This window comes from Lepisosteus platostomus, chromosome 17 (assembly GCF_059453375.1).
Source record: "Lepisosteus platostomus isolate fLepPlt1 chromosome 17, fLepPlt1.hap1, whole genome shotgun sequence".
In the NCBI taxonomy this organism is placed as follows: domain Eukaryota; kingdom Metazoa; phylum Chordata; class Actinopteri; order Semionotiformes; family Lepisosteidae; genus Lepisosteus; species Lepisosteus platostomus.
Window position 1 is genome coordinate 18,468,436 of NC_142627.1, and position 27,843 is coordinate 18,496,278.

Consider the following 27,843-nt stretch of genomic DNA (forward strand, 5'->3'; position numbering starts at 1 on the left):
ACATTTGATTTTTAAAATGTTCACTGTTCAGTGCTTTAATCTGTATGTGTACAGTGACATATGCATATGGTGCTCACAAATTACAGGACTCTTGGCACTTTAACAGAATTTATAAAATCGGTCTTGATACTAATGGTATATCATGTCTCCAAAAGTGCTTGAACATTTCACATACAAATTTGCATGTGAATTCAACCAGAGATGCTTCAGCAGTCCAGCCATTAGTTTTAATGGCTTGGCAAGCTTGTCATTTACATTTGCACAGCTCAGTGCCTTTGCGTTTCCTCGGCTCGTTTTTAGGAAAGTAGCTGTTCCAAATTGAGTTTGAAGATCATGACTTGTGGCACAGATTGTGCACTGTGCCTAAGTTAATGGCTTTGTTTCATTTTTTTACAGTTTAAAAAAAACTGAAGTCAATAAACATGACCCTGGTCCAGGATAAATTTAATATATATTTTATATATAATGTTTTTGTGACATTTATTGTCTCTCTATATCTATGAAAGTTAGCCATTTTCCATTTCCTATGACTGTCAAATTTGTAGGAGGACCCAGGAGCTGCAGCTGTATCTTTGTAGATGTTATTGTATTGTTTGCATATAAATACAAATTATTTTAAAAATTATATGTAAATAGGCACATTGTTTTGGATGCATGAATTGTATTTGTGTTCATGTACTCTGGAGATGGTTTAATTTTTGTCATTTAAATGTGAATCTCGAATTCCTTAAAATAATAATCGAGTGTTAAGTGGACAGAGTGTCCTTTTTTTAGGAGAAAACTCAAAAGAGCCAAGGAGCTTTGACAGTGCATATTAGCATCGAGAGGCAGCTGTAAGTACTGCGAGAAACTGGAGCCTTGGGAAAAACAGTGGGCTTGGCGTACATTAGTGTTTTATGTTGTTTTTTAATCCTGAGTGGCGTTTAAACACCTCTGGAGGCCAGCGTTTAGCACTCACTGAAACGCAGCTAATTGAACACGTTCAGTAAATATGCAGGGGGACAAATTTAATTACTTGGGAGATGGTCCTTTTTAAGAGAGGGTGTCGAGCAGGCGGCTGAGTCAAGTTAGCAGAGTGTGGGGGCCGGAGCAGGGAGATGGGAGGGATGGCCCGGTGTTGCCCCTCACCTGGGCCTCCCCACAGTGCCCTGCCCTCCTCCAGCAGCTGTGACCCTCACAGCCCACGCCAGATGACCCCGGCTCCGGCATGCAGCAGGTAGACACAACACAGGGCCACCCAGACTGAGCTTCAGGTTATTTCATTATAGCTCAGACTCTAACTGGCTTTTGGAAGTGTGGTTATTTTCAGAAGTGCATGTGCAGGGTGCTTTTAAATCATATCTGGCCTGCTCCCACTCCAGCATCATAACTGTATACCATGAAGCAGTGAACTTGGGTACAAGTGTAGAATGAGAGCATGGGCTCTCTCAGAGGGCTGGATACAGGTATACTGGTGATACTCTGGCACTTGTGGTTGCCTGGTCCAAGGTGAATTGAATATATATTATTTTATATATACTGTTTTTGTGACGTTTATGTCTCTTTCTATATATATATGGAACTTAGCCATTTTCATATGTGTTTCATATGACTGTAAAAAATGATGAGAGCCCATAAGCTGTAACTATCTTTTTGTAGATGTAACACTGTGCCTCATCCTGTACAACATTAAAGAAGAGGCACTGCATGGTTCATCTTACTTGTTAGGAAGTATGCATCTTAGATGGTGCTCTTGGCCAGTCCACCATGGCTTTCTGTACTGAATCCAAAAAAGGTTCTCACTCATGTCGTGGTTAGCCATGGTAATTTACTGTCAGTTCAGTTCTTATTTACTTACTGTGTGCTGTAACAATCTGCATCCATTATGTTTAGAGAATAACACTGTTAGCTATCTGCAGAGCCAAAGTAAAGTGTTGTGTAAATGTTGCACTGAATGTCAGGAGGAAAAAGGCTCTGTTATCATACTGTAAAGATTGTAAACTTCTAAAAAACACTTAGTCAATCCTTGCATGAACCTTTAAATGACATCTATGATTTTAATCCCTGCTGAGCAGATACTGTTATTATTCTTCATGTATTTCCATTTGGAAACTGACCTAAAGTGTTGCACTTTAAATACCATGTACATCAAATCAATGAATACATCATGTCCAGTGCCAACATCTAGTGCTTTTTCCACAGCTCCATTTCTTTCTAGTCTCCAAAGCAATTCATTTTTCTTTTTGACAGCTGAATCTAATATAGTATACAACTATGCAGTAGATATTGGGACTTGACAGTAGGTTGGAGTAGATGTCTGATTTATTATTTTTACATTTTTTCCAGCATTTTGGGGTATTTCAGTCATTTAAAAATGACTTATTTCTGCTGTTGTGTTACAGAGAATAATGAACAATTATTTATATATATTGCTTTTGCAGAAGGCACATGTTGCACATGTTCTGTGTACATTGTATATTGACATTCCCCGTATGAGGCAGCTTCAGCTCTTTTTTTAGGGAGCCTTGTAGTGACATGTTATGTGTGCATTCTTTGCTTTCAGATTATTTGTCAAGAGTAATAAAAGTGCACAATGGTGATGATGTGAAAGAAAATTAGCATGCCTCAGTGTTCCTGGAAAATTAAAACCTGGAAACTTATAATCTAGTCCCCAGAATGTTGCATAGTCTTACAAAACACAGGCTATGCATTTCACTTCTGATACAACTTGAAATTAATTGGAGTTTTTTTGCAGGCCTATTAGAAGTTAAGAAACTGTTGTTGGCATATTTGCCGATCTGAAAAGCTGAACCTTGTGACGTATTGTCTTTCTCTTTAGAATGCATTAGGTTTTCTCCTCGTATTTCCAGTCTTATTCATTGCTTCAGTATAATTGGCAGCCTTATAAATGGGATTCCAATTGAATACTTGAGCACATGCACACAGACACTGCTTAGGACCGGGGCATTTTGCGCTGGCACAGCTTTGATAATTAGTATCGACGGTGCAAACAGACCCTATCGGTATCAGACCATTAGTGTGCCTCTAAATACACTGTAAACACATCTTAATTATCTGGCCCCATGACAAACCATCTGCCAGGGGAGACAATGGCGCTATGTGGCAGATGTGAGCTCCGGATGATAAAAGCCTCCATTTAGCTGGCTCCGAATCCCAGGGCCGGCGGCCGGGGCCACGGTGGGGCACGCTGGGCATACTCTGCCTACCTATAATTTGTAGTCGCAGTTGCAAAGAAATGATAAAACCATGCTATTGTGGGGCTCGGTAATTGTAGTCTCGTTTAGAAATGCAAGTAGTAATTAACTTGAAATTGGCATTATACGGTAGAATTTGCATTCCTGCTGGGTGTAAAATGCTGTTTTAATAGCAGTTTGTTTTCCCTACATGAAATTATCTAAGGGCCTTTTATGCCTCGCGTCCCCACCCCTGTCTCTTGTTCCTCTCTGTCACTTGGTCCCTCTTCCTCTGTTGCACTTGTCTTTCTCCCCTCCCTCTGCTACAAAAGACATGGTGGAGGGCGATTTCTGTTTTGTGTTCAGGAAAAAAAACAACTTTAACCTTAAAATCCTCTTGCTCCTCTCGCTGCCATCTTGTTTGTTTTCTTGGGTGGGTAGGAGCCATAGGGCTTCATGTCACACTTGCTGGCCCTTTACGTGGTGCGGGAAACGGCGGATGTGCAGGAGACTGAGGCCCAGTGATAAGCCAGGCAGATTTGGTTAAAGTTAGCGACGCCCTGCGCTCTCTGCCACAGTATCTGGCTCAGCGGGAGGTCTGATCTTGACGTCTGTCCTTTCCCTCTCCAGAGGCCGTGGACATCCTGCGGGAGATGAAGGAGAAGGAGGTGCCGGTGCAGGATGCCACCCTCAGCTCCTTCTTCCACATCCTCAACGGGGCAGCCATGCGGGGGGAGGAGGCAGCCATCAAGCGGCTGCAGGAAGCCATCTTCTCACTAGGCCTCGCCAAGCCTTCTGCCAATCTCTGCTCCCCCCTCATCACCCTGTACCTCGAGAGGTGAGCGCGTGCAACGTGGCCTTTCTGCCTGGATGTGTGTGATGGAGCAGAAGGGAGCTGGAAACTGGAGCTGGAGGCAGCTCCAGCTTGGTCCTGTGCCTTTGGGCTGGTAGAGAAAGGTGACGCAGATCTCCTGCAGAAAGGTTAAAGCCTGTGAAGAGACTCCCTTCAGGTCCAAGTTCTAGATCTACTCCATTTATGTAAAAACATTCGCAGCTTTACACTGCATTTAAAACACTTGTGATCCAGGGCACTTATTCTGGCAGTTTGCTTATTGGGCACAACTACTGTCTACTAAGGACTAATTCTGGAGAAACGAGGGCCTGTTTTAGGAAATGGTTAGAAATCTTTGCATTAGACTGTTCTGATTGTGCAATGACCATCTGCCACAGTATTGCTGTCGGTCTGGGAAGTTGATATTAAAGCACATAATGCAAAAATAATACTGAGCATCCAGTATATGTTGGATGTGAGGTAGATAGTTTTGACGGAGAGCCCCACCTGCCTTCAGACTTCTGGGACAACACCCTCTCACTGGAGCAACTTCTCTCTCTTGTAATGGCTGCAGCAGTCTTGTCCCCCCTTCCTGTCCTTTAATTACTGCTCATTATCTTTTGTTCCTGATTTAGCGATGGGTATCAATGCTCACTAAAACGCAATATGCAAATACAACAAAAACCCAGCCTCTTTAAGCTGGACCTTCACCTCCGTTCAGGTCTATTTGTGAGAACAGCTTTTAAGTAGATCATCTCATTTGCATGTTAATTATGTATTGAGCACTAATTGCTGGATTTGAAACAACACGCAATAAGTTATTAGAGAAAGGGGTTTAACTCCTGGCCTCTGACTGGCTGATCCCCTCAGTGAGTTCTGCACTAGGGAGGTGCACTTTGAGAGATGGTTGCATTTATTAATTCGCTCACTCCTTGTGGGAGCTTTACTGAGTTTTTTAACTGTTTGAAAGGCTGTATCTTTTCTTGTTTTGGTGCTCCAACAGCCAGAGTTACCCACAGTCATAATAAGTAATAATGAACTTCAGCTCCCTTGTGCATGCAAGCTGAACAGCTGCATCTGGTGACCAAAATTTCTCATCATTCTGTTAATGTTAAGTCCAATAGAAATTAAGACACATTTACAATGTAATGCAGGGCACTATGCTGCCGAAGAACTTATGTCCTTTACTTCATCAAGAACAAGTGTTATAAAATACAGCAAGACAATTTACTGTTATACATCATTACGTACTGTTCTGCAAACTCCACACAGCAATTGAAATCAAAGTATCAAGGTAAGTTTATTTAAAGCAGCAGTGAAAAAGAAGAACATTGCCTCAAGCTTAAGATCAACATTTTATCAACCCATAATCAACGTATTGCCAAAACTCCTTACCTTTTTAGTAAAGTGATTTACTCAGAGAGACACCAATTGCGCTTGATGATATTGGGCTCCGATTTCCTCTTTAAAGATGTTGTAGACACCTAAAACTGCCCTTTCATTAACTTTACTTTCCCTTACTTATTCATCATGCTTGGATTTTTCTGGGGACAAAGAAAATGTCACTTTGGTGATACCATCTCATCAGAATGTCATGCATAATGACTTAATGAGTACTGCTTACGAAGATTCACTGTGACAGTGAATGAGCTTTAGTGTTTTGAAATTAAGCAGCAGATCAGCTTTGACTGAAACAGTATTGGCAATTATATTTTTCAGTCTAACAAGGCAAACAAAAGAAAGTGGCAGTAACTTATTTCTTTATCGAGAACTGCATGTAAAATAAAGTTGACGCTGACACCAATCTCACTGGAGGTATCTGTCAAAAATTGCCATTGTTTGTATTTTTGTATTTTTAACATCAATGAGTAGTGTTACTTAAAACATTGAAGAAAAACTGGTTTCTGTATGAAAATGAATATAGCTGAATGTCTTTTTAAGTGGCATTCTAATTTGAATAGACTCTCACACTACTTTGAGTTGTTAAAGATGGAACGGTTTTAGTCAAGACAAAATTAGTTTGATAACAGGAGCATATCAGGCACCAAGATTTTCCAAAGGTGATGGATTTTAACATTTTTTTTGCTTATGTAGATTTCTAAATCCATTTTAGGCTCTTTGCATGTTGGATCTGGTTTATCATTCTTTCTGTGAAAATTCATACTGAATGTATTAAAGCTACATCAGAAATATTCAAAATATTCTAATAATTGTCAAGAAAACACAATGAAAACAACATTAAAATTGAATAATTGTATTAACAGTTCTTTTCAAAGGAACAAAATTGTACACTCGTAATAGTTTTTTTTTATTTCGTTTTGTTCAAAAAGATACAATTATATTTAATTTATAAGAAACATGCCCTCTTCCATGTTTCCAACAGTCGCTCCTCTAGATGCATCCTGTCTGTGGAGTACAAAAATCTGGCTCCTCCAAGTGCTTCCAGTCTATAGCTTTTCTGGAGCTCTGGGTACCCCAGTGTAGCCCGTTTGGCTTTTGTACAAAATGTTCATTTTATGTGCTTGTTCTGCTTTGGTTGTTTAATGTTAAACACCCCTAAGAGTTACCAATATGTGTTCCTGATCTAAATATTGGTGTAAATTACTGGCAAAATTGACCAGTTTGTGATTGGAAGTTGTTTGGGCTATTGAGTGCCAGCTCTTTGAAAGGGTCTTTTGTGGGGTGGGGTAGGTTTGATTTCCTTTGACTTTGTTTCCAAGTAAAAATGAAAATGCATTATTTGAAGGCAGTGTCTATACCAAGACACATATCATTCATGCCTAGCTGCACAGCAGTACACTACAGTAGTATTAAATAATATCCAATACATTTTATCTATTTTTCTGTGTTCTCATATTTACCTTCTCATGTGAGTTTTTGTGTTCAGCTACTCATAACATGTGCTTCCCTGGAGCGGTGCTGAACACATACATGGAACTGTAAGAAATTGTCTTCCAAGCAGATGATCAGTTGCTAATGTCATTTTAAAACTGGTCCGATCTCATTGGAATTGGTTGATTGTACATTTATAGATGCAAGGTGTAATAGGAAATATATACGCTTTTACTTTTCTTCTAACAATTACACACTTTAACATTAGATGCAGGTTACAGAACAATGTGCAAAGGCCCTTAACCTGTTGTTGTCATTGTCCTTGTCAGCATTTTCAGCACTAAAACTGTTGAAGAGGTGTTGAACTGCCTGACTCTTTCAGTAGTTTTCATTTTAATGTCATCAGTACTGCGGTGCATAACTATTTCACCTGCCCGATGAATGCAGCACGGTGATCAGATCTTTTTTTTGTCAGGGATCACTGGGTTATAATTAAGCTGCTTTCACGGCTGTTTCTTTTTCAAGTATGATTGATATAATGACAGTTTCCGTATGCCTGTCCCAGGCAGCTGACACTGTTCTGCGGTCTTCAGCGTCCATTTTCTCTCTCTCTGTCAGGGGATGCAGATAAGGCTGGTAATGTAAATGTGGCATTTTCTCTTGAACAAAAGGAAACTGGGGAAATGAGCTATCTTGTCTAATCATTCAGTTTTCTTAACAGAGAATACTTGCAGCTTTTCGACTTAATTGGCTGGAAAGTACTTGACAAGTGAAGTCGGTGACGTTCGCAGACCGTGTTTGAGTAAATGTTAATGCAAGTGACAGCTAAATTGTACCTAGAGAAATTATGAAGCCTTCAACATGGTTAATTCTTGGTGGTGGTTCTTGTGGGGCGGGGGGGGGGGGTAGTTATAATTGCAATACTAGCTTCTTGTCCGATGCTTGTGAGGGCTGATGGGAATTCTTAAGTGCAGCAGTGGGATGGGGGGTCATTGTTGAGATGACCGAAAAACGCTTCTCCCTCTGTGGAATAAGTTTGATTTTCTTTTTCCTTCCCTGTTCAGTTGTGAACACGGCCTTCTTTTCATTTGCTTGTTTCTCTACATAATCCCCCCCCTTCCCACATCCCTAACTCACAAAAACTCGCCACTGTGCCACCTACGCCTCTTTCTCTCCCTCCCTCCCCCAGCATTTCCAGTCTTAAAAGGGCTTTTCAATCAGTAAGCCGTTAGGTGAATAGCCACTCGACTTCAGCTTGATGCATAATGTTGGTGCACTTCATTTCAATTAAAACCAATCGCAAGAGAGCTGTGTTTGTGTAGTAAACTTAATAGTTTTTGTTAATTTTTTCCCCCATACATAGTTCCTATATGAAATGGAACGTGGTATGTACGAAGGGTCAGGATGGTGTTGTTTTTGTTAGAATTTCATTGCCGTTTGTCGCTGCCGGGACTGCAGTTCACTAGCAGAACTAAGTGCAATGCTTTAGGAGATGTGGTGTTTTTTTTCTACCGAAGTGAAATTCATCTTGAATCCCAGCTATGACCTGTCTGCTTTGACCTTTTGTGTGATTGGCACTGTAATTACCCAATCACAGGACTGACACTTCTTTCAACCTCTCCCTGCTTCCCCAGTCACAATAGAGAGATCGGAGTAGTGTTTTATTCCTTTTGTCTCCCCCATCACCTTGTCATCGTATTATGAGAGCTGCGTGGAGAGAAGTGCGTATTTAAGTTCCTAATTCTGTTGCCATATTCAGCCAAATTGCGCAGCTGGGGATCTGGAGTAAATGAGGGCAATCTGGGAGTGAACGCACTGAGATCCAGACATGCACTTTTACAGACCGTGTGTTAATAGGAAAGAATTGACATTCATATTATTTTAACTTTCAATAAGTAAAAGAAACTGAACATGTTTTTTTCTTAAGCCTTTTCAGATTAAGACATTTCCTGCAGCGGCATGTGTATGTATTATACATTATAGTTCATGCCTGCTCATTTTATATTGCTGTTTTAATGTTAATCTAAGCGTCTTACATTTTAAGATGCCATAACCACTCATCTTTTCTAATGTTGTTAGGTAATTCATTGAATGCCTCTGACATCTCCCTACGTTTTGTCGGGAATTCCACCTTTTGCTCTTAGCACTTTCTAACATCGGTAGGGAATTTAAGTCTTTATCTCTACGGTCATTTTTATAATGCGTTTGTCTTCGCAATGTCTGCAGGGATGACCTATCGTCTGCATTGGACGCTGCAATGGACTGCCACAGGCACTATGGCCACATGCCTCGCTTTCATGATGTGTTGTGTGGGCTGGTAGAGAAAGGTGACACAGATCTCCTGCAGAAAGGTGAGTATGAACTAACCACAGTAGCCCCTTGCTCTGTGAGCTTTTATAGGCTTCTTTCAAGATCACCCATTCACAAAAGCTAATGCCCTCCAGCCATGTCACCTTTGTTCTCTTCAGAAATCTCAACCAGGTTTACCTTAGATTCACAACTGGCGACTTAATACCTACTAAGAGGAAAGGAACAGCTAGTCCTGCATACTGCCATCTCTGTCACTTTGACTCATGAGCTCACCACTGGTCAGGACAAATAGAGAAATTCTATGCAAAAAGCAGATGGAAATGTAAACACAGGTAGAAATATAGGTTGCATTAAACCGATATCAATCCTAGGGTTGATGCAGATTGTTGTATGTACATACGTTTGAAATGCATGACACGATATTTGCAGTGGAAAGACTGGATCAAAAGAAAAAATAAAACAAATTCGACCGTAATAGCATAAAGGAGCAGCTTGTTCTGTTGTCCCTGCGTTTCAGAACTGTCTGCTAGATTATCATAAGCACTGTGGCTGTTTGCTTTCAAGCTCTGACCTTAAAAGGGTCGAGTGCTTTGTGTGGCTTATCTAAGTGGCTGTGGTACTGAGGAGAGAGTGCAGTCCTGTGCCCAAGGTCCAGTTTGATACTCCACTGAATCCTGCCCTGTGCCTCTACCCACTTCATCAGTGGAGTTGAGCCCCCCCTACACCTCCTTCCCCTCACCGTCTCATTCTCACTGAGCGGCCGAGAGCCATTAACACCGCCACCGGGGCAGGATCAACGCCAGCGGCTCCATGGCATGGAATATTCAGATACGGAACGTAGACTTTAGCAGGTTTAAAAAAAATAGTAAAAGCACGCAGTGAGGTTGTGTTTGTGGGATTGTAGTGTGCTTCCAGTCCAATCCAGACTCCCGTTTTTCTTTTTATGAAAGGAAAAATGCATGTGCTGATATTGCTAATATTGTGGATCTTCGAGTTCTGTCTTAATATCCCCTTAAACATACAGATTAGCCTGAAGGGTCACTATAGTTTCCATCTTTCCTTTTCGTTCTTTCTTATACCCCAACACATTTGCCTTATCCGACATGATGTTTGTTGGACGTTGCACTTGTCATCGGCTCTGAGGAATGGAAATCGAAAATGTCCCTTGATTTCAACATGGCATTGGCATAAGTGAGCAAAATCTAAGTGGCCGAGAGCGTAACGGCGACATGTGGGGAGTCTGCCCCCAGTTGTGGGGGTTCAGTTAAAATGTCAGCTTAGCCGTCCAGAATTAAAATGAAAATCCCTTTAAAAAGCGTGCTCGATCTGTGGTTTTCTTCTCGTTGTGTCCCTGTGGCTCCTGCGTGCAGCGATGGATTTTGTGAGCCAGGAGCGGGGCGAGATGACAATGCTGTACGACCTCTTCTTCGCCTTCCTGCAGACTGGGAAATACAAGGAGGCGCGCAAAATCATCGAGGTGGGATTTCTGCTATTGTGCCCGATGCACATAGCTATTTAAATCCTTAATTAGATTGCTGTAATAATTTTGACTTTAAATTAGATTTAGACTAAATCCTAACTAATGCAATTCATGCAACACAATGGGCCCAGGGAGAAAGAACGGGGGGTTGGAAGGAGGGGGATCAGCAGTAAGGTACTGCCTGGCCACCGGTAGTGAAGAGTGTGGGGCCTTTATTCTCCTCTTATATAATTAATAGTTGGAGCCCAGTTTTTCTCCTTATTGAATTCCCATTCTTTGCTCTGCTCCCAGGTTAAGCAGCTGTTACAGAACACATTTTTTATTTGCATATTAAATCTTCAGATTGCATTTTTGTGTGTGTGGTGGGGGTGAATTAAGCTAGCATTCCTCGGTGTTCCTTCCTGCAGCGGTGTTAATCCTCTTTTCCTGGGAGTCTTTTATTGTGGCCTCTTCTTGGGATGATGGGATGGGGGGGGGCAGGGGGGGTAGCAGAATTGAATTCTGTCAAGCAGTCAAAGCTCAGGTTGTTTACAAGGCTGCTTGTCAGGCAAATCAGCTAAACAAGCACTGTCTGCCCCTGTACTGCATAAAACTATATTAAACCAGGCTGTTCTTGCCTTTAATATCCTAAGCAGCTTAGCAGATTGCTTTAGGTGACAACGTTACCCCTTGAGGATTAGTATAGTTTATCTACCCTTGATTAAGATTTTTTTATTTGTTGATATTGATAAGAAGTCAAGAAGGGCTCGAGTGTCCTGACCCTTTGCACATATTATTCTTAGTGTGCGTTGTCCTCAGGCTTGGCCTGTTTGCCCCTTTTCAAGTGAGGAGCTTAAAACAGACTACTAAAATGACCAACAAGCCCCCAAGTGGATATTACTGGACATGGAAAAAATAATCACGTCCTACACTTCCAGGGGGAAGGCAGCTTTGAGACGAGAGAGAAAGTCAGAGATGAAAGTGGAAACAGCTCACTTCTCACCTGCCAGTGCCGGTGGTCTGAGAGTGCTGTATGCATGCAGGCTATGGTCGCTGCTGGAAGTGGTGTTAGTGGGACCAGTGGGGGGTGCCCACCCTGTGGTCTGTGTGGGTCCTAATGCCTCGGTATAGTGACAGGGACACTATACTGTAGTGGGCGCTGTCTTTGGGATGAGATGTTAAACCGAGGTCCTGACTCCCAGTGGTCTTTAAAGATCCCCGGGCGTTTCTCGATAAGAGTAGGCAGTATCCCGGTGTCTGGGGCCAAATTCTTGCACTTGCCCTGCGATGGACTGGCGCCCCGTCCAGGGTGTTCCCTGCCTTGTGTTCGTTGCTTGCCGGGTAGGCTCCGGCTTCCTGTGTCTGAGCTGGAGATGGGAGTGCTCGTGAAGGATTGGGTCTTGACCACACAGCCATCTTTAAGACTGGGAGGCCTGTCCTGTGACGTCAGAGGATGAGTCGGGGTACTCTATTGCTTGTAGTGTTGATGTTCATTTGGTAATATCGGCATTGCTGTTCTTATTTATTGTAAGGTAGATTCATTTTAATATGAGAACAAAAGACTGGGAGGGAATTTCAACCAAATTTTCCCCTTTCTTGATTTCTTGAGATTAAATGGATGCTTTTCTGCTACGGCTACTGGTTGTAGTACACTATTAGAAAGTGCTAAGGATTATCTAATTATCATTTGGCAATGATAATTCAACAAGTAGTTGTTTAGCACTTGGGCACCCAGAGTATGAACAGTGAGAGACTACTTTGGAAACTTTGGTTCAGCAGGGAAGGTCTGAGTTCTCAGTGGACGATACTGTTCGATAGCAAGCAAATGGGTTAAGGTGTGTTAAGGTTAACAACCCAAACTGAAAGCACTAGTGCATGCATATTCCAGATAAAATCTTCACTTAGGATTCACCAGTGATTTAAGTTTAACTGGTTTTGCCAGTTGGTCTTAAAATCATTGCTAAGATCTGGTATATGGGACTGGCGCCAGAAGCACTCGTTCTCATGGCTGTGCTGAATCTCGCCCCTGTGCTGCAGACTCCCTGCCCCAATTACAGAATGCAATCCTGCTCTGACACTTCATATTGCCACAAGGATTTTAAGATGCCAACAGCTGGTTCAGTTAAAACCCAAAGTGCAGGGTCGTATTAAGAGCTGTAGAATATAATGAAAACAGGCTTGAACAGCTCAAGCAGGGGAATGAGTCCTGGCTGCTGTCTGCTGTAAGGTTAATAGAAGCTTGTGTGGGGTAGGGTGCTTGGGGAGGCAGTAAAAGAGATGCACAGACGGTCTGCGGTTTGTTTTCCAGTGGCTGTGTGTCTTTTCCTGCTGGCTGGATTAGAATATTCTAGCCTGTTTTATCACCCCCAACATCAGTGCAGCCCCCAGCTTTAACTGCTGCTCTGTCTTTTCAGTGCTTAGTTCAAGTAGACAGTTTTTTTTCTTTGCACTTGTCAGTGAGCTATCAATCTCACCATCACACGCTGCTTCTCAAAATGCCCAACCCCGCTGGCTGCCCCTTCTCTCCCAGCAGATATTGCGGAGTAGTCTCAGACCCTGAAGTATTAATATAGAGGTCGGCACAATAGAGTTTTGACTCAGGGTCACAAATCCCTCAGAAAATGTGTCCATTTTAACTCGCTTATTCCTGCTTTAAAATAATTACCTCTTGGAAAAAGGAGAAGCGCTTTTCTTTGTATGTCTGAAATTTTCATTAAATGTGGTTTTCTGAACTATCTTCCATAACCTTGTTTTTTTATTGCCTTCAGAATTATTTTCTTTAAAATTTTCATGGCTTTTCTTCTTTCCTGTCGGCTGTTTCTATATTGCAGTGCTCATAGACTTCTTGTAATGTCAGGATCTATATCTCTTGCTGACCCTGGTCTTTTACCCTCTTCGGCTTTTGTGTCAACAAGCTTTACAATTAGGCTAATTGTTCTCTTTCATTGAATAGCTTGCTTGATTAGACCTTTTTTTTAACCTGTTTCTGTAGTCAGCTTGAAAAACATTCTCTGTTGTTGTTGCCAAGAAACTCAACTTGCTAGTGAAGAGACTGGACCCTTATTGCTGTCTGAACAACACTTAATTGGTGAGCAGTAATAATGTCCAGACAGAGGTGGGAGTGATTCTATATGAAACTCCCACAACAAGGGCTCTTTGTTCTGCAGATGTCCAGTTGCTTATATTCTAGATACCTGAATGAAGGGAGTTTTGAAATCCATAAACTGGTATAGGGTTAATGGTAATTACTATTCCAACTTTTTAACTTTAGAGAACAATGTCCCTAAAAGGGTCTTCACAAGAACAAGCAAGTAGAGGTTAGGCTTCTTAAGCAATTTCTAATCTAATAAAACAGAATTCCAGGGCTGAGGCTGAGCACTGCTGCTTTATATATATGGCAAGTGCGATTGGTAATCCCAAAACATATGGTACACGAAGATTTTTTGCTTGATATAGCTTCTGCCCTTACTGTACATGATCACTTCACAGTTCTGGTGACAAGTCATCAGACACCACTGGGGGGAGAAGCCGAAGGATGTTTCCTTGAGTCCCAGTTTCACCTGAAAGGGTCGATATGAGAAGGGGCAGATGTGTCAGGAGAGAGACTATACAGTGATATTCACAGGGTGATGTTTTGCTGTCAGATTTAATCGGAATTTCGTCCCTGCTTATCAGGAAGCTGGTCCTGCCATGTTAAAATTGTATATTCCATTTCCCTGACAGAGTTGTATTTCTGCATTTCTTTATCCACACATCAGTGAATGCGCCTATCAACTAGTATCTACACCATACAAAGTCCCCTGAATCCAAAAGCTATTTTTTGTCCTAATTCCAATTAAATTGACATTCCTGCCACAATTACATTCAAATGTTTAATTACTTCAAGATTCTACGTAATTGCTAATCTGAATTCCCTTACCTCGCTTCTCTCTCTGTTGTGTTGTAGCACACATTCTCCCACAGTGGCTGGTGCTTAAAGCCGCCTTTGTTGCTAGTTAATTAACTCTGGTTAACTGATTAACCTTTTGCGTAATGTGGGCTCTAATTTTTTTTTAGATACCTTAGGAATTGCCAGGCGGCTTTCTTTTCTATTGCTGAAGTTTTAAATTCTATTGTGCTTGTAAAGTGTGCTGGAATGGAGGCAGTGCTTGAAGTCTGTGTACTGTTTTAGTGCACTTGGGACTGTGAGGTACCAGCTGATGGCAAGAATGTGTTATTGTTTTTATTGCAGTATCACTTTGTGCAGTATATTGATTAATAAGGCTGGGATGCAAAGGATAAATGCTTACTCTGTTTGTATGACAACAACCAAGGATGCTCATCTTCTGATGATCAGTCTCACCATCTTACATTCTTTTATTATTGCATTCATACACAAAAAAAGTTGACTTTCATTTTTATGAACATTTTACAACCAACTAAACATTAACCCATAGTTGTTGGTTAGGTATTAGTGATGGTCCTGTCCTTAAACACCTTGGTTCTTGACTGGCAGTGGAAGAGTTTAATCTCCCCCAGATTGCTTCATTATTATGATGATGGTAGTGGTTATGGTGACACCAAGCCTTATTATAAAAAGGCAAATGACACAAATGTGCATCTTAGGATAAGACAATGTTAGTGTGTGAGGAGGCGGAGCAAGGGGTTGTCACTTGATATGTAACAGTGTGATTTACTCCCATTAATACATGCAGGAAGGAAATAATTTTGTATATCTGGCTTAGTGTTTCTAGATTACAAGATAAGCTATCATGGGCTCCTACAGACATGGCTACATACATTAAATCTTTCTTTTTATTCCACAAGGGTTTATGGGTGCATGCTGTAACATACTTCCTGTATGGTAGGGATGACCAATTCACATTGTCTGGGTACTTTAAGGAGTTCATATGTATTTATCAATGTACTTTTACATAGGTTTCCTTATTTGTCAGGTTACACATTATTAATTGCATTTTTTTGCATTCTGGAGGACAGTTTTAACCAATCTGTACACATAGCTCAAAGAAGTAAAATATAGCTTTCCTGTAATGCAAAGTAATATTTGTTCTGAAGGGATGTTCACATTCCATGATATGGTTTGATTGTTTCAGGAAGTGCAAGTTTTCATAGCCTCTAAAACGGAGAATTAATATGTTCACCCAGTTTCTTATTTATTTTAAAATTTCTCTCCTATTTGCACATTTTCAGGATACTGCTGTTGTGCCCCGTGAGCAAGGCACAGTATTTCACTTGATTGACCAGTACAATTCCCTGCTGTATTTATGGGTAATGTTACAGGTTATCATTGTAAAGGTAGAAAGAAAAATATTTCTCTTGAATGCATTTTTTCAATCTGAGTCACTCATTCAGCTGTATGGTCACACATTTAATCTGCGTGTATCAGGTTTTTTTTTGGAATCTTGAAAAAATACTAGGCCTGTAAAAGAATAGACATGTTTTCAAAAGTCAGGAGTGATTTTAAAAGCAAAGCATGTGCAGTCTTTGGTACCAGATTTTCATTTGTTTCCCTTCTTTTTTTTATTTTAAAACTCAAATCTCTTTTCAGCTGTTTTTCCTCAGTTAATTTAGTATGTGTGGTGTCATTAGTCTTTGAAGAGTTTCATTTCTATCTGCTTTGTTACTTAAAGGGCTTTCTCTGGCTGTATATTTTGAAATATACAGCCATTTATAACATGGAGGTATATGTGCTACAACTGTCCAGTGTGAAAGACCACTTTACTTATCCTTTTTGGAACTAGCTGAGTGTGTGCATAGTGTAGTGTTTAACATTTTGGATTTTGGAGCTAGTTCCAGGATAGCTCAATTTTTTATAGATAGTCAGAAATATTATAAGCATTCAAAAACATTAAACCTTAATATAATTGGTAGTACAAAATATAGTTTTTAGATTTGTTGCCTTTTCAGATGTTTTTTTGTGATCTCTTCTTATGTGCTGCTCTGTGATTAAAGTGGTTTTGTGTTGGTTTTAAACTTACTAAGCATACATAATTATTTTGATTGAAAAAACTTTTGTTTTAATAGAGCACTCATTGAGCCACGGAGAGGTGGGTTTTTAAAAGCACGCATCATGTTTGACTCGCGCAGAAGGTCAAAAGCTGTTCTTATTTAGCTGGGCTACATTTCATTCTGTATTGCAACACTTGTGGATACAAAATGGGCTCAATTAAAACAATTGATATCTGAGGTTTAAAAAAAATCTAGTGCAGGAAACTTTCATTCCAGATTACATCACTCCTTAAATGCTCGGTGCCTATGTTTTCACAGTGCTAAATATTATTTTTAAAAATAGTTTGCCATCAGGTTCTGACTTCCCACTTAAAAGTGAACAATGTAATCGGTTGGTTGTGCTTCAGATAATTAAATGGAAACAGACTTTATGTGGGGTTTTTAGTTAGCAATATTTCTAGAGTGATCAATATTTTTTATAATGACATTGCCTTATGCAATGAAAGGTTGAGGCCTATCTATGCAGTTTTAGAGGTTGTCCAGAGTTAGTATTCTTTTAGGCAGAGCGATGTGGAAGTCCTGAAAGTGGAGGCAGGGAGATTGTCTTTATCTGACCTAGATGTCCCCTTGAGGATTTGGAGCTGTTGTAAGTGAAAACAGATCTTGGATCCGCAAATGAGAACGAGGACTATCGGCTTTGGGAGCTGTGATCCCCACTGTGACACAATAATCGCCCAGCAGATTTGCAAGGTGAAGATTGTTTCATGGCTTAGATCAGTGGTGTGGGGCGGGCAGGAGATTTTGAAAGTTGTAAGGAAAATGTACCACTTTGCACTTTGTCTAGTTCAGAGTAGATTAAATGTGATGGAGACCAGAACAATGTTTAATTTGTCCAGGATCTTGTTGTATAAGATTTTAATGTCAGTGGCATGTTTTTATAGCATTACAGGCATTATTTGCTATTCTTAATGCAGTTGTGCATCACACATGCAATCAGCGGGAGAGTTTCACATAAGACTATTTTGCTATTGACAAATTACAGTATGGAGAATTGATGAAGGAAGAGTCCTTAAATTCTGGTTATAATTGAGTGTTGCCTGGATAAAATCTTGAAAGCTGTACTAATCCCTCTCCCATTCCCAGATTGTATCAAAAGGTTGTTTGAGATATAATCTTACTTACCTTTAACCTGTGCATTTCCATGTATGCCAAATATTCCTGTGTATTTTGATGAAGGCTGTCTTATCAGTTGTTTTTAACTTCTGTTTCTATTCACAAGTAATAACAAATAGACATTTGATCTATTATTGACCTTCAGTGTTGCAACTCTGATAGTACTGACTTTGACCGATGTTGCTATGTTATCGGCCTCCATCTTTTTAACATTTGCTTTCTCCTTCAGCCGAACAGTCAACGAACGAGCCCATGACTCCCGTGTGTTAGTGGCCCATCTTTCATAGTTCCTCGTGTTGTGCAGTGGCTCTGTGAACACTTACTGCACAGCACACGTAGAGGAGGAGAGAGGGGCTTATAACACCAAAAGCTACAAACAATAGCAGATTTTAATGACCCTTACTTGTATCCAGGGGTGTAATTATTCCTTTGTGCTGAAGTGCCGCAGCATGGAATCAATTGTTGCCCAGCTAACAGAGGAGAGCTTTTGACCCCCAGTTCGAGTCAAATGTGATGCGTGATTTAAACAACCTGGACGCAACTGCTGAACAACACTCTAGTGCTGCTGAGAGGCTGTTTAATGTATTCAATTCACTCTGGCTCAGACTTAAACAAGTCCTCACAATGAGATGCTTTACAGGCAATAAATACTTTTTAAAGGGCCTTCTTTCCACATACCAAGTCACAATGAATATTTATCTTTCAAATGCCTTTGTAATTGCAGTGAATCAATGGCACACTTAGGTTTCCTGCCTACAGACTCACTAAAGGAACTCGTTAGTAGCTAACTGTTTTTTCTTCACTATAGTACATTTGGAGTTACAAAGTGTTAGACTGTTCACTACATACATTACCATTCTTCTGGTGTCTGATTTCACATGAAGTCTAATAAAGGAATACTTGTAGTGTTTGCTCTAAATGCTCTAAAATCTTTTTAAGCTATGCTGAAGTAGTGATTTCCAGGTTGACGTGTTCCCAAGCAAGTGATGAGATGAAATGCAATGGTATATTGGGTTAATTGCAACGGAGGAGATGTAAACAGAAGGCAAAGCAGCACAATGTGATTGCAGGTGACTCTGATTTAAGAGCTCTCCGTCTCTCTGCAGACCCCTGGCCTGAGGTCACGACCGGGGCGGCTGCAGTGGTACGCAGAGAAGTGCATCGCCACCAATCAGGTGAAGTCTCATTCTCATTCCGGCATGAGCGGGTCCAGACCCACTGGGACCTGCACACGGGAACATACACACACCTCGGACATTGCACATCGCAGCAGCCCAGCAACAGGCAGGGCCGTGGTCAGAAAGCATTTACTGCCACATTCACTGCTTCTCCTGGAAGGAAAAGCCAACTCCTAGTTTGAGGAAATCTAAAAGATTTCCGGTGCCCTACACTTAAAGGTTTACACCCCACTTACGCAAATCTTTAGGAGAGGGACAAAACACCTGTGCTTTCAGCAGCTGACACTTGAGAGAAACTGCCCTTCGAGTATGTGTGACGTACTGCTGGTTTTTTATGTTAACATTTTGCTAGTTCCAGTGATAAAATCTGTCAGCAGACACCAGCGCTGCACCAGGCTGTGCAGTGCAGAGGCTCAGCCAGAGAGCTTGTTTTATTTGGTGCCTTGTCAAGGTCTGTCACCCCTGCAAAGAGCTGTGAGTGCTGTCTCGTTTCTCCGGCAGGTTGAGGCCCTAGAGAACATGGTGGAGATGACTCAGAAGCTGTTTGAGTGCGATCGAGACGAGATGTACCACTACATGCTCCGCCTGTGCAGTAAGTTGCCCGACTGGTCCTGGTGACACTGCTGCGGAAGGCCTTGCTCTTGACCTTGTTCATGACCTGCTTTGTGTACTGAACTAGTGGAATTTAAAGAGATGCTACATTATTGGAGAGAAGTCAAAGCCTGTGGGTCTCCAATGGAATAGCATCAGTTGATTTTCAGTCTTGGTTCGCAGAGCGGATGTCGGTAAAATAAAATGGAGCTTGGAAGGGGTAGGCACGTGAAAGCACTTGCTATCATTATTCGTTAAACAAGCATATGCACTTGCTTTTGCTTTTTTAATCAAATTAAACCATTTGTGAAAAGGCTGACTGGCTCAGCAGGCCAGAGGCTGGAGCTGCATGAGCAGTGGGGCAGATCTCTGGGTCTGGAGGGTGGATCCACATGCTCTGTGTGTCTCGCTCTCAGAGGAAAGCAACGACTGGCGGAGGGCCGAGGCCACCTGGACCCAGATGCAGGAGGAGAATTTGATCCCGCGGGAGAGAACTCTCTGCCTGCTGGCCGACATCCTGAAGAGCAACGGCCAGGAGGTTCCCTTTGATATGCCCGAGGTAAAGTCGCCACGACTGCTCCCAAAACCAGCCGGACAGGTGGTTTCCAAACAGGACTTTTTGACTGTAAGATGCCTCAAAGTGGTGTGCTCCCGCAGTAGGTAGCTGTAAGATCCGCAGACTGATATTTTGGTTAATAATAAGCTGAAGTAGGTAGCTGCATCAGCAGGCCTAGGCTGCAAAGGAACAAGTAAAGGTTTATTCCCTGCTGAAAAGAGAACCAAAGAAACACAATATTTCAGCTCCACAGCCGAAACGTTGTGTTTCTTTTCTTCTCTTTTCAGCGGAATAAACCTTTACTTGCTCCTTTGCATAATAAACTTACTTTTTCATTTTAATGTTAGATTTAATTCTCTGACATCTTTTGTCAAAGAGACCTTTTACGATGTTTTGTAGACACTAATGATTTTTTGTTTGATTTAAATAAGAACGCCAAGTAAGTTCATTTTTAGATTTGCTTTCTCAAGGGTTTTTTGTCGGCTGGCTTTCTTTCCCAGTGCGCGTGACGTTCAGTTTACAGCTGGCGCTGGTCTGGTTTAAAAATCCTTGTGTTTTTATTAAGGGTGGAATATTGGATTTGGGGCTGATCAGGGGAAATCCAGATATTTAGTGGAAATAAGCAGGTCTTTTATCCTCACTAGTTCAAAACTGCTAAATTGCACCATATGTTTATCACTCTGTCGCGTCCGTAGCCAACAAATGACTGGAATGGACGGAGTTTTAAGTACAAACCAGGGAATTAACAACTTGCAAGCATTTCATGCAGTTTCATTCTCTTAGGTCAAGCATGTGTCAATTCCCCGTTCTGTAATATCTCAAGGTCTGCAGTGCATTGCTTGGTCTCATGGACTTGCTGTTACTGATTGACCTCAAGATCTCCACTTCTGTTTATGACAAAGTAACATACAACCTTTCGCTTTGCATTTACATGAGCGTGCCTCATTTTTGGTTTTCTTAAATCCTTTAAAAACAGAATTGTGAACGGTTTCCAGCAGTGATGGAAAGAGTGATACACTTGTGGTAACCATGGCAGTGCTCACCTTTTGGTGTGGCACTAGGTTTAAGACAATCAAGGTCGGCTTGGAACTTGTCGCTTTGCGCAGTGCACTCATTCATGACCTACAGAACTTGAAGGACCAGGAGCGGCCTTGGAAGACAAAGGGCCTGCAGTGACTGTCGGTACATGGGGTTCATCTCGTACTGCAGCGCGACATTGCTCCGAAAGAGCCAGGGAGACTGATCTCTTGGTGGTTTTTGTCATGTGATCTCTCAGGCATGGTATAAAGAGGCTGCAGAGTATGGCAGCAAATCCCAAGACTTTGAGGCAAAGAGCAACAGCTCCAGCACAGCCAGCCCCTTCCCTGTGGACTCCCCCAATGATTACCAGCACCGCCTGCTGGCTCTCTGCAAGAGGGGCAAGGCCAAAGGTATGATCTTAATCCCACTCCTCTTCTGCTCCCTCCCAGGCACTCCCCGACAGTACACTGGCAGTGCCCTCTGCAAAAATCAACAGCACATTTAAGAGAATAATGGTCTGTTCCATTTGCTGTGTGGGGGGTTAGAGAATGGTGATCTCTGTACCTGTACTTTCCTTTCTTTGTGCAGATGGTTAATGTACATTGCATGCCGAAAAACAAAGTGGAACAGTAGAGGAGAGAAAGAAAAGTGGCATTTTATTTATGTTGAATGCGGTTTATGTTGAAAATACCTTCTTGAAACTGTTGTGTAAATGCAAAGTTCACAGTGCACAAAATAATGCCATCAGCCACTACTACAGTAGTTCCGTCACAGCTAGACTCTCCTGTCCAGACCATCGCTCTTGGACCACCCCATCTGTCTTGGTGAGGTGCTCTAACTTAGTCTAGCCTCCATCAAGCTGATTTTATCTTGAAAAGCTAGGTATAGTGGTTCCTTTTTGTATATTTCTTGATATTAACCAGGTTTTAAATTTTAATAGGTTAAATCACCCCTTCACTTATTCACCCAATCAAATATTTTACTAGTGAAGTGAAAAGATGCTTGTGATTGAACTCTCAAAACACATCATGGTCAGTCAATAATGATTAATCAAAATCACTTCAAACCTTTTAAGCAGTATTCAACAACAGGGTAATTTTTCTGAAAATGAAGAGGAAATTTCTTTCGATGCTTGTCATACATTAATAATTATCTGTTTATGAATTCAAATAAGCACGTGTAATGCTTTTCTGCTGTCTCATGCATTGTACTCTCAGTTGTAAAACAAAACCCAAATAGGCTACCGTTTTAAACTGAGTATATATGGTTTGATTTGTTTGGTCAAATAAACTTTTGTTAGTTTGCATTGTTTTGTATGGATCTCAACTGAGAAATACATTCTACAGTCCTTACACGTTACAAACTGTGGGCACAGCCAGGTGATTTTTAGACCTTTGCAGTAGGTGAAACGGTCCATCATTCAAACCAAAATGCTTTCAATCAAGAAATCAAACATTTTTTGTCATGCATGCATTACAGTTGTTGTTATTTCACATTTCAGAGGAAATAAGGAAAAGGAGCATGTAAACTGGAATTTTCTACAGGCTTATCATCTCAGTATCTCATATTTAGTTTAATCGGTTCCATTGCATGCTTAATAATTAGGGCTAAAGATGTTTTGCATTTTACTATGGATCAGTTTAGTAATTGTAGTGTAATTTTCCTCCCGGTGTTGTGCACTGGAAAAGTAGTAGTTCATGTTTATACACCTTGTCAAGCTGTTTTATTATTCTTTCATGTTACATAAGGTAGGAAAAACAAAGAATTATAGACAGTTTAATTACAGTCATCATAATAACCGTACAAGTTTAATCATTTACATTGAACAGCTGAATGCTTAATTCCAGTTCAGTGGGACTGACACCACCTGGCAGAAAAGCAGTAGAGTGGTTTCTGTGTTACCTTACAATGGATTCTCCCTTTGAGAGCTGCCACTCAGCTTGCACTGAAGAATTTAACTTTTTTGAAACTCCAGAAAAAAAGAAGGTGCATTTTACACAGTTCCTCTGGAGAAAATGCATCTAGAAAGCTAGTGCAGTTTTTTAAGATATGCCCAGCTTCTGCTCCAATGGCTTTTTTTACATCTTTGCTGTCAGTTCAAAAGCATGCTGACACTCCCTTAGGTGCTGGCTAACTCAATTTTAGTTATGATTTAGTTTCTGCAAATAGTTATTTTTTATCTACATTTCCATTTTTTTACGTTAGTTGTATTTTCCTTTGTCATGCAAGGAATCATTTTGCACTGTTCCCAACTTTAACAGCTGTGGGTCATCTTTCAATCTCTCTTTGTTTCATTTCCAGAGGCCTATAGGATTCTTCAGGACGCTGACAGGAGAGGCCTGGTCTTCAGCCCCGCTGCCTACAACAACCTTCTCAAAAGCCTGCTGGCTGAGGGAAACCTGGAGTATGCCATGACAGTCAAAGACATGTGAGTCCTCATGTGAGATCATTTCTTTTTCGTGGTACCTTTTAGCTGGCGTTGTCTAAGGTTGTTATTATTAAACTTTGTTGAGTGCAAGCTTTTAGGACTAATTCGTATGGATAACACAATGGCTTTCACCGTCACTAGCATGCAGGCACAGTTTGCGTCAAACACACTTCCTAATGTCGATAGAGAGTCGATAGATAATGTGGTTAGGATCCACAAGACAAAATATTTTGCAATAGAAGCTTAAATTTCTATAAATACTATGATTTTAGAAGGCAGTGAGATTTAGAACGTGTTTTGTATGTCTTTGTCACGTCCCAGTGTTACAAAACGTTAATTCTTGGAATACTGATGCCCTTCAGTAAAGACTATGATAAAGAATAGACTGTAAAATTGATGCAAAACTCTCAAGAGTAGTTTTAAAGCCTATCTGGTCTAAATATAGCAGATAAAATATATTTTCCGAGAAGTGCTTTGCTGCACAAAAATAACATCTTCTGCAGATTAGTAACGTATCCTTTGTGTCACATCGCATTAGTTCTGAAACAAAACTGTTCCACTGATCGCTGATCCATAAACCTCTAAAAACCAACAGTGGCTTTAAGCCTCACTATATTATAATACAAACCTGATTATCTCTGAATGCAGAGTAACTTCTTCTTAAACCCCGGTGTAAGCGAAAGTGTTCTCATTGTTTTCATTTTTTTTTAATTGCGTACCAGCTTTAGCAACATGAGTTCTCCCCTCCCATCCTTTTATTTTGATTTATTTTGGAGTTGCAGATTAGTGCTATGACATCCTGAACATGACTTTAATCAAAGCAAAGTTTCAAAGACAGAGGCCCAAGTAATAATTCCCATGTGTGTGTAATACAGTCTCATATCTGAATTGGCGACTTAAAGAGCTTTGGGCAGATGGGCTGAGGAGACATCAGAACTGAGCAATGGGGGTGCTTATGGGGAGATTAAGAGGATTGCTAGGAGAGGGCAGCAGAAATCCATCAGCCAGCTCTGACAACGGTAGTAAGCCCGCAGAGCCTAAGTGACTCAAGAGGATACCCTTACTGGGGCCGATGGACAGGATTTTCTTGGGATTGATAAGAATAATTCGACACTGGCCCCAGCTTATGTGGCAAGCTGTTCAGCTGCCTCTAGGTCCGGACACAGCGTTATCGGATAAGGAGGCAGGCTGCTGCTCAGTTGAACGCCCTGACTTAATCTGCAAAGAGATTTTGGTTAACAAAAAAAAGTTTGATTGAGGTTTTTGCTGCCTATACTGAAATCTCTTTCCTTCTCAGAGTGTTAAACTGACAGGCCTGAAGAGAAGAAAATGAGTTATGCTTTTGCTGCTTTCTGGCCCTTTTTTTTAAGCAGCTCAGCGTTCACTGTTTGTGTCAGTATCATTCTGGCCTGTGTAGGTCAGTGCTGCACTCTCAACTGGTTGAAGATCTTTCACTCACGCTTATGTCTTAGCTCTTGAGGGGTAGCTCTTTCCTTCCCTCTGTTTACTGAGCTGTGCTTTCAGGATGGTCTGCTTCTTTTAACTGTCCACACACCCCACCCCACCTCCTCACTGCCACCAAGCACTGACATTGTCTTCTTTTGGCCCTGAGATCTAAGGCTCATACATTCTTCTGGCTTTTCATTGGTCTGCCTGGTTGGTGTCTGTTAAATCTTACCGGGAGGTCCGGGGATAGTCAGCAATATCATGCCATTGTCTCTGAAATTATTATCCATGCCCAATGTACCCCCGGAGTGGCAGTTTGTCCTAAAATATGAGTTTGTTGAAGTGAGGGGAGCTGTTTTTGTTAAAGATGTAGTTTTGCGTCTTCCATTTTTTTTTCTGTGGTTCTGTTGTGAAACCCATCTTTGTTTTTAATTCATCACTTGAAACGCTGAAAAACCCTTTTCCCTTCGAAAATGACAACGCAGTGGCACTTTCCTTCACCCTCCCTTCACTGAACCCCAAGCTCTGCTTTAATTCTTTCTTTGTTCTCTAGACAGAGAGCCAGATCTCAACATACAAAATAGAGACGGGGGGGGGGGGAAGACTTTTTTAAAAAGAGAAAGAAAGTGTAACAGTTTGACAGGAGAACACAAAGGCTGTCTCATTCCTTCCATTCACTCGGCGCTTGATATTTTTTAACGTGCTATTTGGTATTCTGTTTTTTCTTGTCTAATTTCACCCTGCTGCTCAACCATTTATTATCATATCAGATGTATGTCAGTAATTCCTTTGGAAATGTCTGTTTCTTCCAGCGCTGGAACCCGAATCAAAGGCTTCAATCTGAGTGACATAGCCAGCAGTCTCCTTATCGTCACTCTCGTGAAACGGGATCAAGTGAAAGGTAGGTCGCAATGTTTGACCTCCGCGCCACATTAATGCCTCTCTAAGACGCAATCCTGCACCGCCCTGCGCATCTTCCCATAAAGGAGTCCATTTAGCAAATTACCTGCTTATCAAGAGGCTTTTGTGGAGCTGAGAGACATAAATTACTGTACATGCATTTATAATACAAGCCTGAATATGAATGCACTTGTCATTTGGCCACTTAGTCCAGTTTCCATTCCATTTAACATAAGCGGCTGCCTTTTTTTATTATTGTTATTATTATTGTTATTATTATTTTAAGATAAAATTGCATATCTCCTTAGACATGCAAAGTATGTTCAGAGAAGGGGTGGTGTTTGAGTGCTTTCAAAATCTTCCCTGTCTTCAGAAAAGTTTGAAGATTTGTGGAGAGATTGAGAGGTTATTGCGAATGAAAGGGAACAGTTAAGGGCTGAGGCAAGTTAGGGCACTGAAATAGGTTAAATTGCCTTAAAACAAATGCTAGGAACAGACGTTGATTGCAATATTGACAGTAAATGCTGGTGTGTTGTTGAAAGCAATAACTAGCCTGTTTGTGCTTCTCTAAAACTGTACATTTTGTGATTGTAAATTCAAGATAGAACTGAAATCCTCTATGCAGTGCACCTCTTGGCATGTATGCCACCAATATCGAGAAGAAATGTGTGGATTGTTTTATAATCTCTTTGCTCCAGTTAACATTGTACATGATCTTACATAAAATGGTGGCATTGTTAAAAGCTATTGCTTCCTAACATTGAATCATTCTGCATCTTTGGCATTGGCCAAAAATGAGTAGTGTTATAACACACTGCTCTTAAGACCATTGACACTGTATCCCGGATGAGACATCTGCCACGGTGGTAACCTATGCTTTTCTCATGGATGACTAACGAAACCACAATCCTTTGCACTGCTTCCGAAAAGAAGAAAACCAGATGAAGCGATAAAACGTAAGTTCTTAGGGGGTACCCTTAAAAAGTCCTACTACAAATGCTTCGCTCTCAACCAAAAATGGCAATCTGCAATTCAGACTGAATACAATCGGGGTGTTTTAAATGTGCCTGGGGGTGCCGTACCCTGGTGGTTACATGTGATGCACACAGCCTGCTGCAGTGCGTTAAGAGGTGTCAGATCTGGGTCTGGTCTGATTACTGCTGAGATTTGCTCAGCCCGCTGTCCCTCGTCTGACCGCAGATGCACTGGACTCGCTGAAGACCATGATGCAGGCCGAGCAGGTGCCCTCCCCGCTGGCCGTGACCCGCCTGGTTCAAGCCCTCGGTGCCAAGGGAGACATCAAGGGCATCCAGGAAGTGGAGAACCTGGTGATATCCTTAGGTCCCTCCATTAATTTGTCACGCATGCTCTTCATCAATAACACAGCCCTGGCGCACATCAAGAAGTAAGTGAGAAGGGATAGCAGTGCCGGAATATGTTTTTTGTTCTTGTTATTTTGCCAACTTAACGCACCAGATTTAACCCAACGACTTCCTCCTTGCATTGTTAATGTTACTACAGAGCATCAATCTGCGCATGTATGTTTTTGATAGAGTTTGACTGGCTTTGGATATTGAGCGTATGGTTGTGGGCTCAGTTTGATTAATTGGTCTTTCATGGCCACTAAATCATGCCACTGGTGAGAGCTGTTTGGGTAAAGATGATGAGGTGGTTTAATCTTTTCAACGTCAAGTATGATGTATATCGAGAAAGGAAAAAATCTGAAAGAAATCAATACGCACAGTTTTTAAGAGACTAAGAGACTTTTTTTTAATTGTCGGTTAGTCCTAATTAGTGATGAGCTGAGATTTAGTATTGACCAATCTGATAGATGACCGTGACTGTGGCACAGATATACAGATTAATATGTTGATTGTTGTGTACAGCAGACCATTCAATAGGGAGGTCCACGCATGTTTGCTGGGGCAATAGGATCTAGTCGCTGTTAAAATGTGCTCGTAGTGATGGTCAGTGTGACAGCATTGTGCTAGGTTGA

General features: G+C 41.3%; 1 protein-coding gene across 1 annotated transcript in view; it reads left to right on the top strand.

The window, feature by feature from the left end:
* The window catches only part of lrpprc (leucine-rich pentatricopeptide repeat containing), a 66,972-nt gene that overhangs the window by 27,745 nt on the left and 11,384 nt on the right, over nucleotides 1-27,843 (top strand). Inside the window, exons 23-32 of the mRNA XM_088610222.1 lie at nucleotides 3,804-4,011; nucleotides 9,064-9,188; nucleotides 10,518-10,624; nucleotides 18,835-18,903; nucleotides 19,408-19,498; nucleotides 19,914-20,056; nucleotides 21,330-21,483; nucleotides 23,375-23,501; nucleotides 25,760-25,848; nucleotides 27,048-27,252. Of these exons, the coding sequence (XP_088466348.1) occupies nucleotides 3,804-4,011; nucleotides 9,064-9,188; nucleotides 10,518-10,624; nucleotides 18,835-18,903; nucleotides 19,408-19,498; nucleotides 19,914-20,056; nucleotides 21,330-21,483; nucleotides 23,375-23,501; nucleotides 25,760-25,848; nucleotides 27,048-27,252 (1,318 nt within the window). The remainder of the gene's footprint in view (nucleotides 1-3,803; nucleotides 4,012-9,063; nucleotides 9,189-10,517; nucleotides 10,625-18,834; nucleotides 18,904-19,407; nucleotides 19,499-19,913; nucleotides 20,057-21,329; nucleotides 21,484-23,374; nucleotides 23,502-25,759; nucleotides 25,849-27,047; nucleotides 27,253-27,843) is intronic.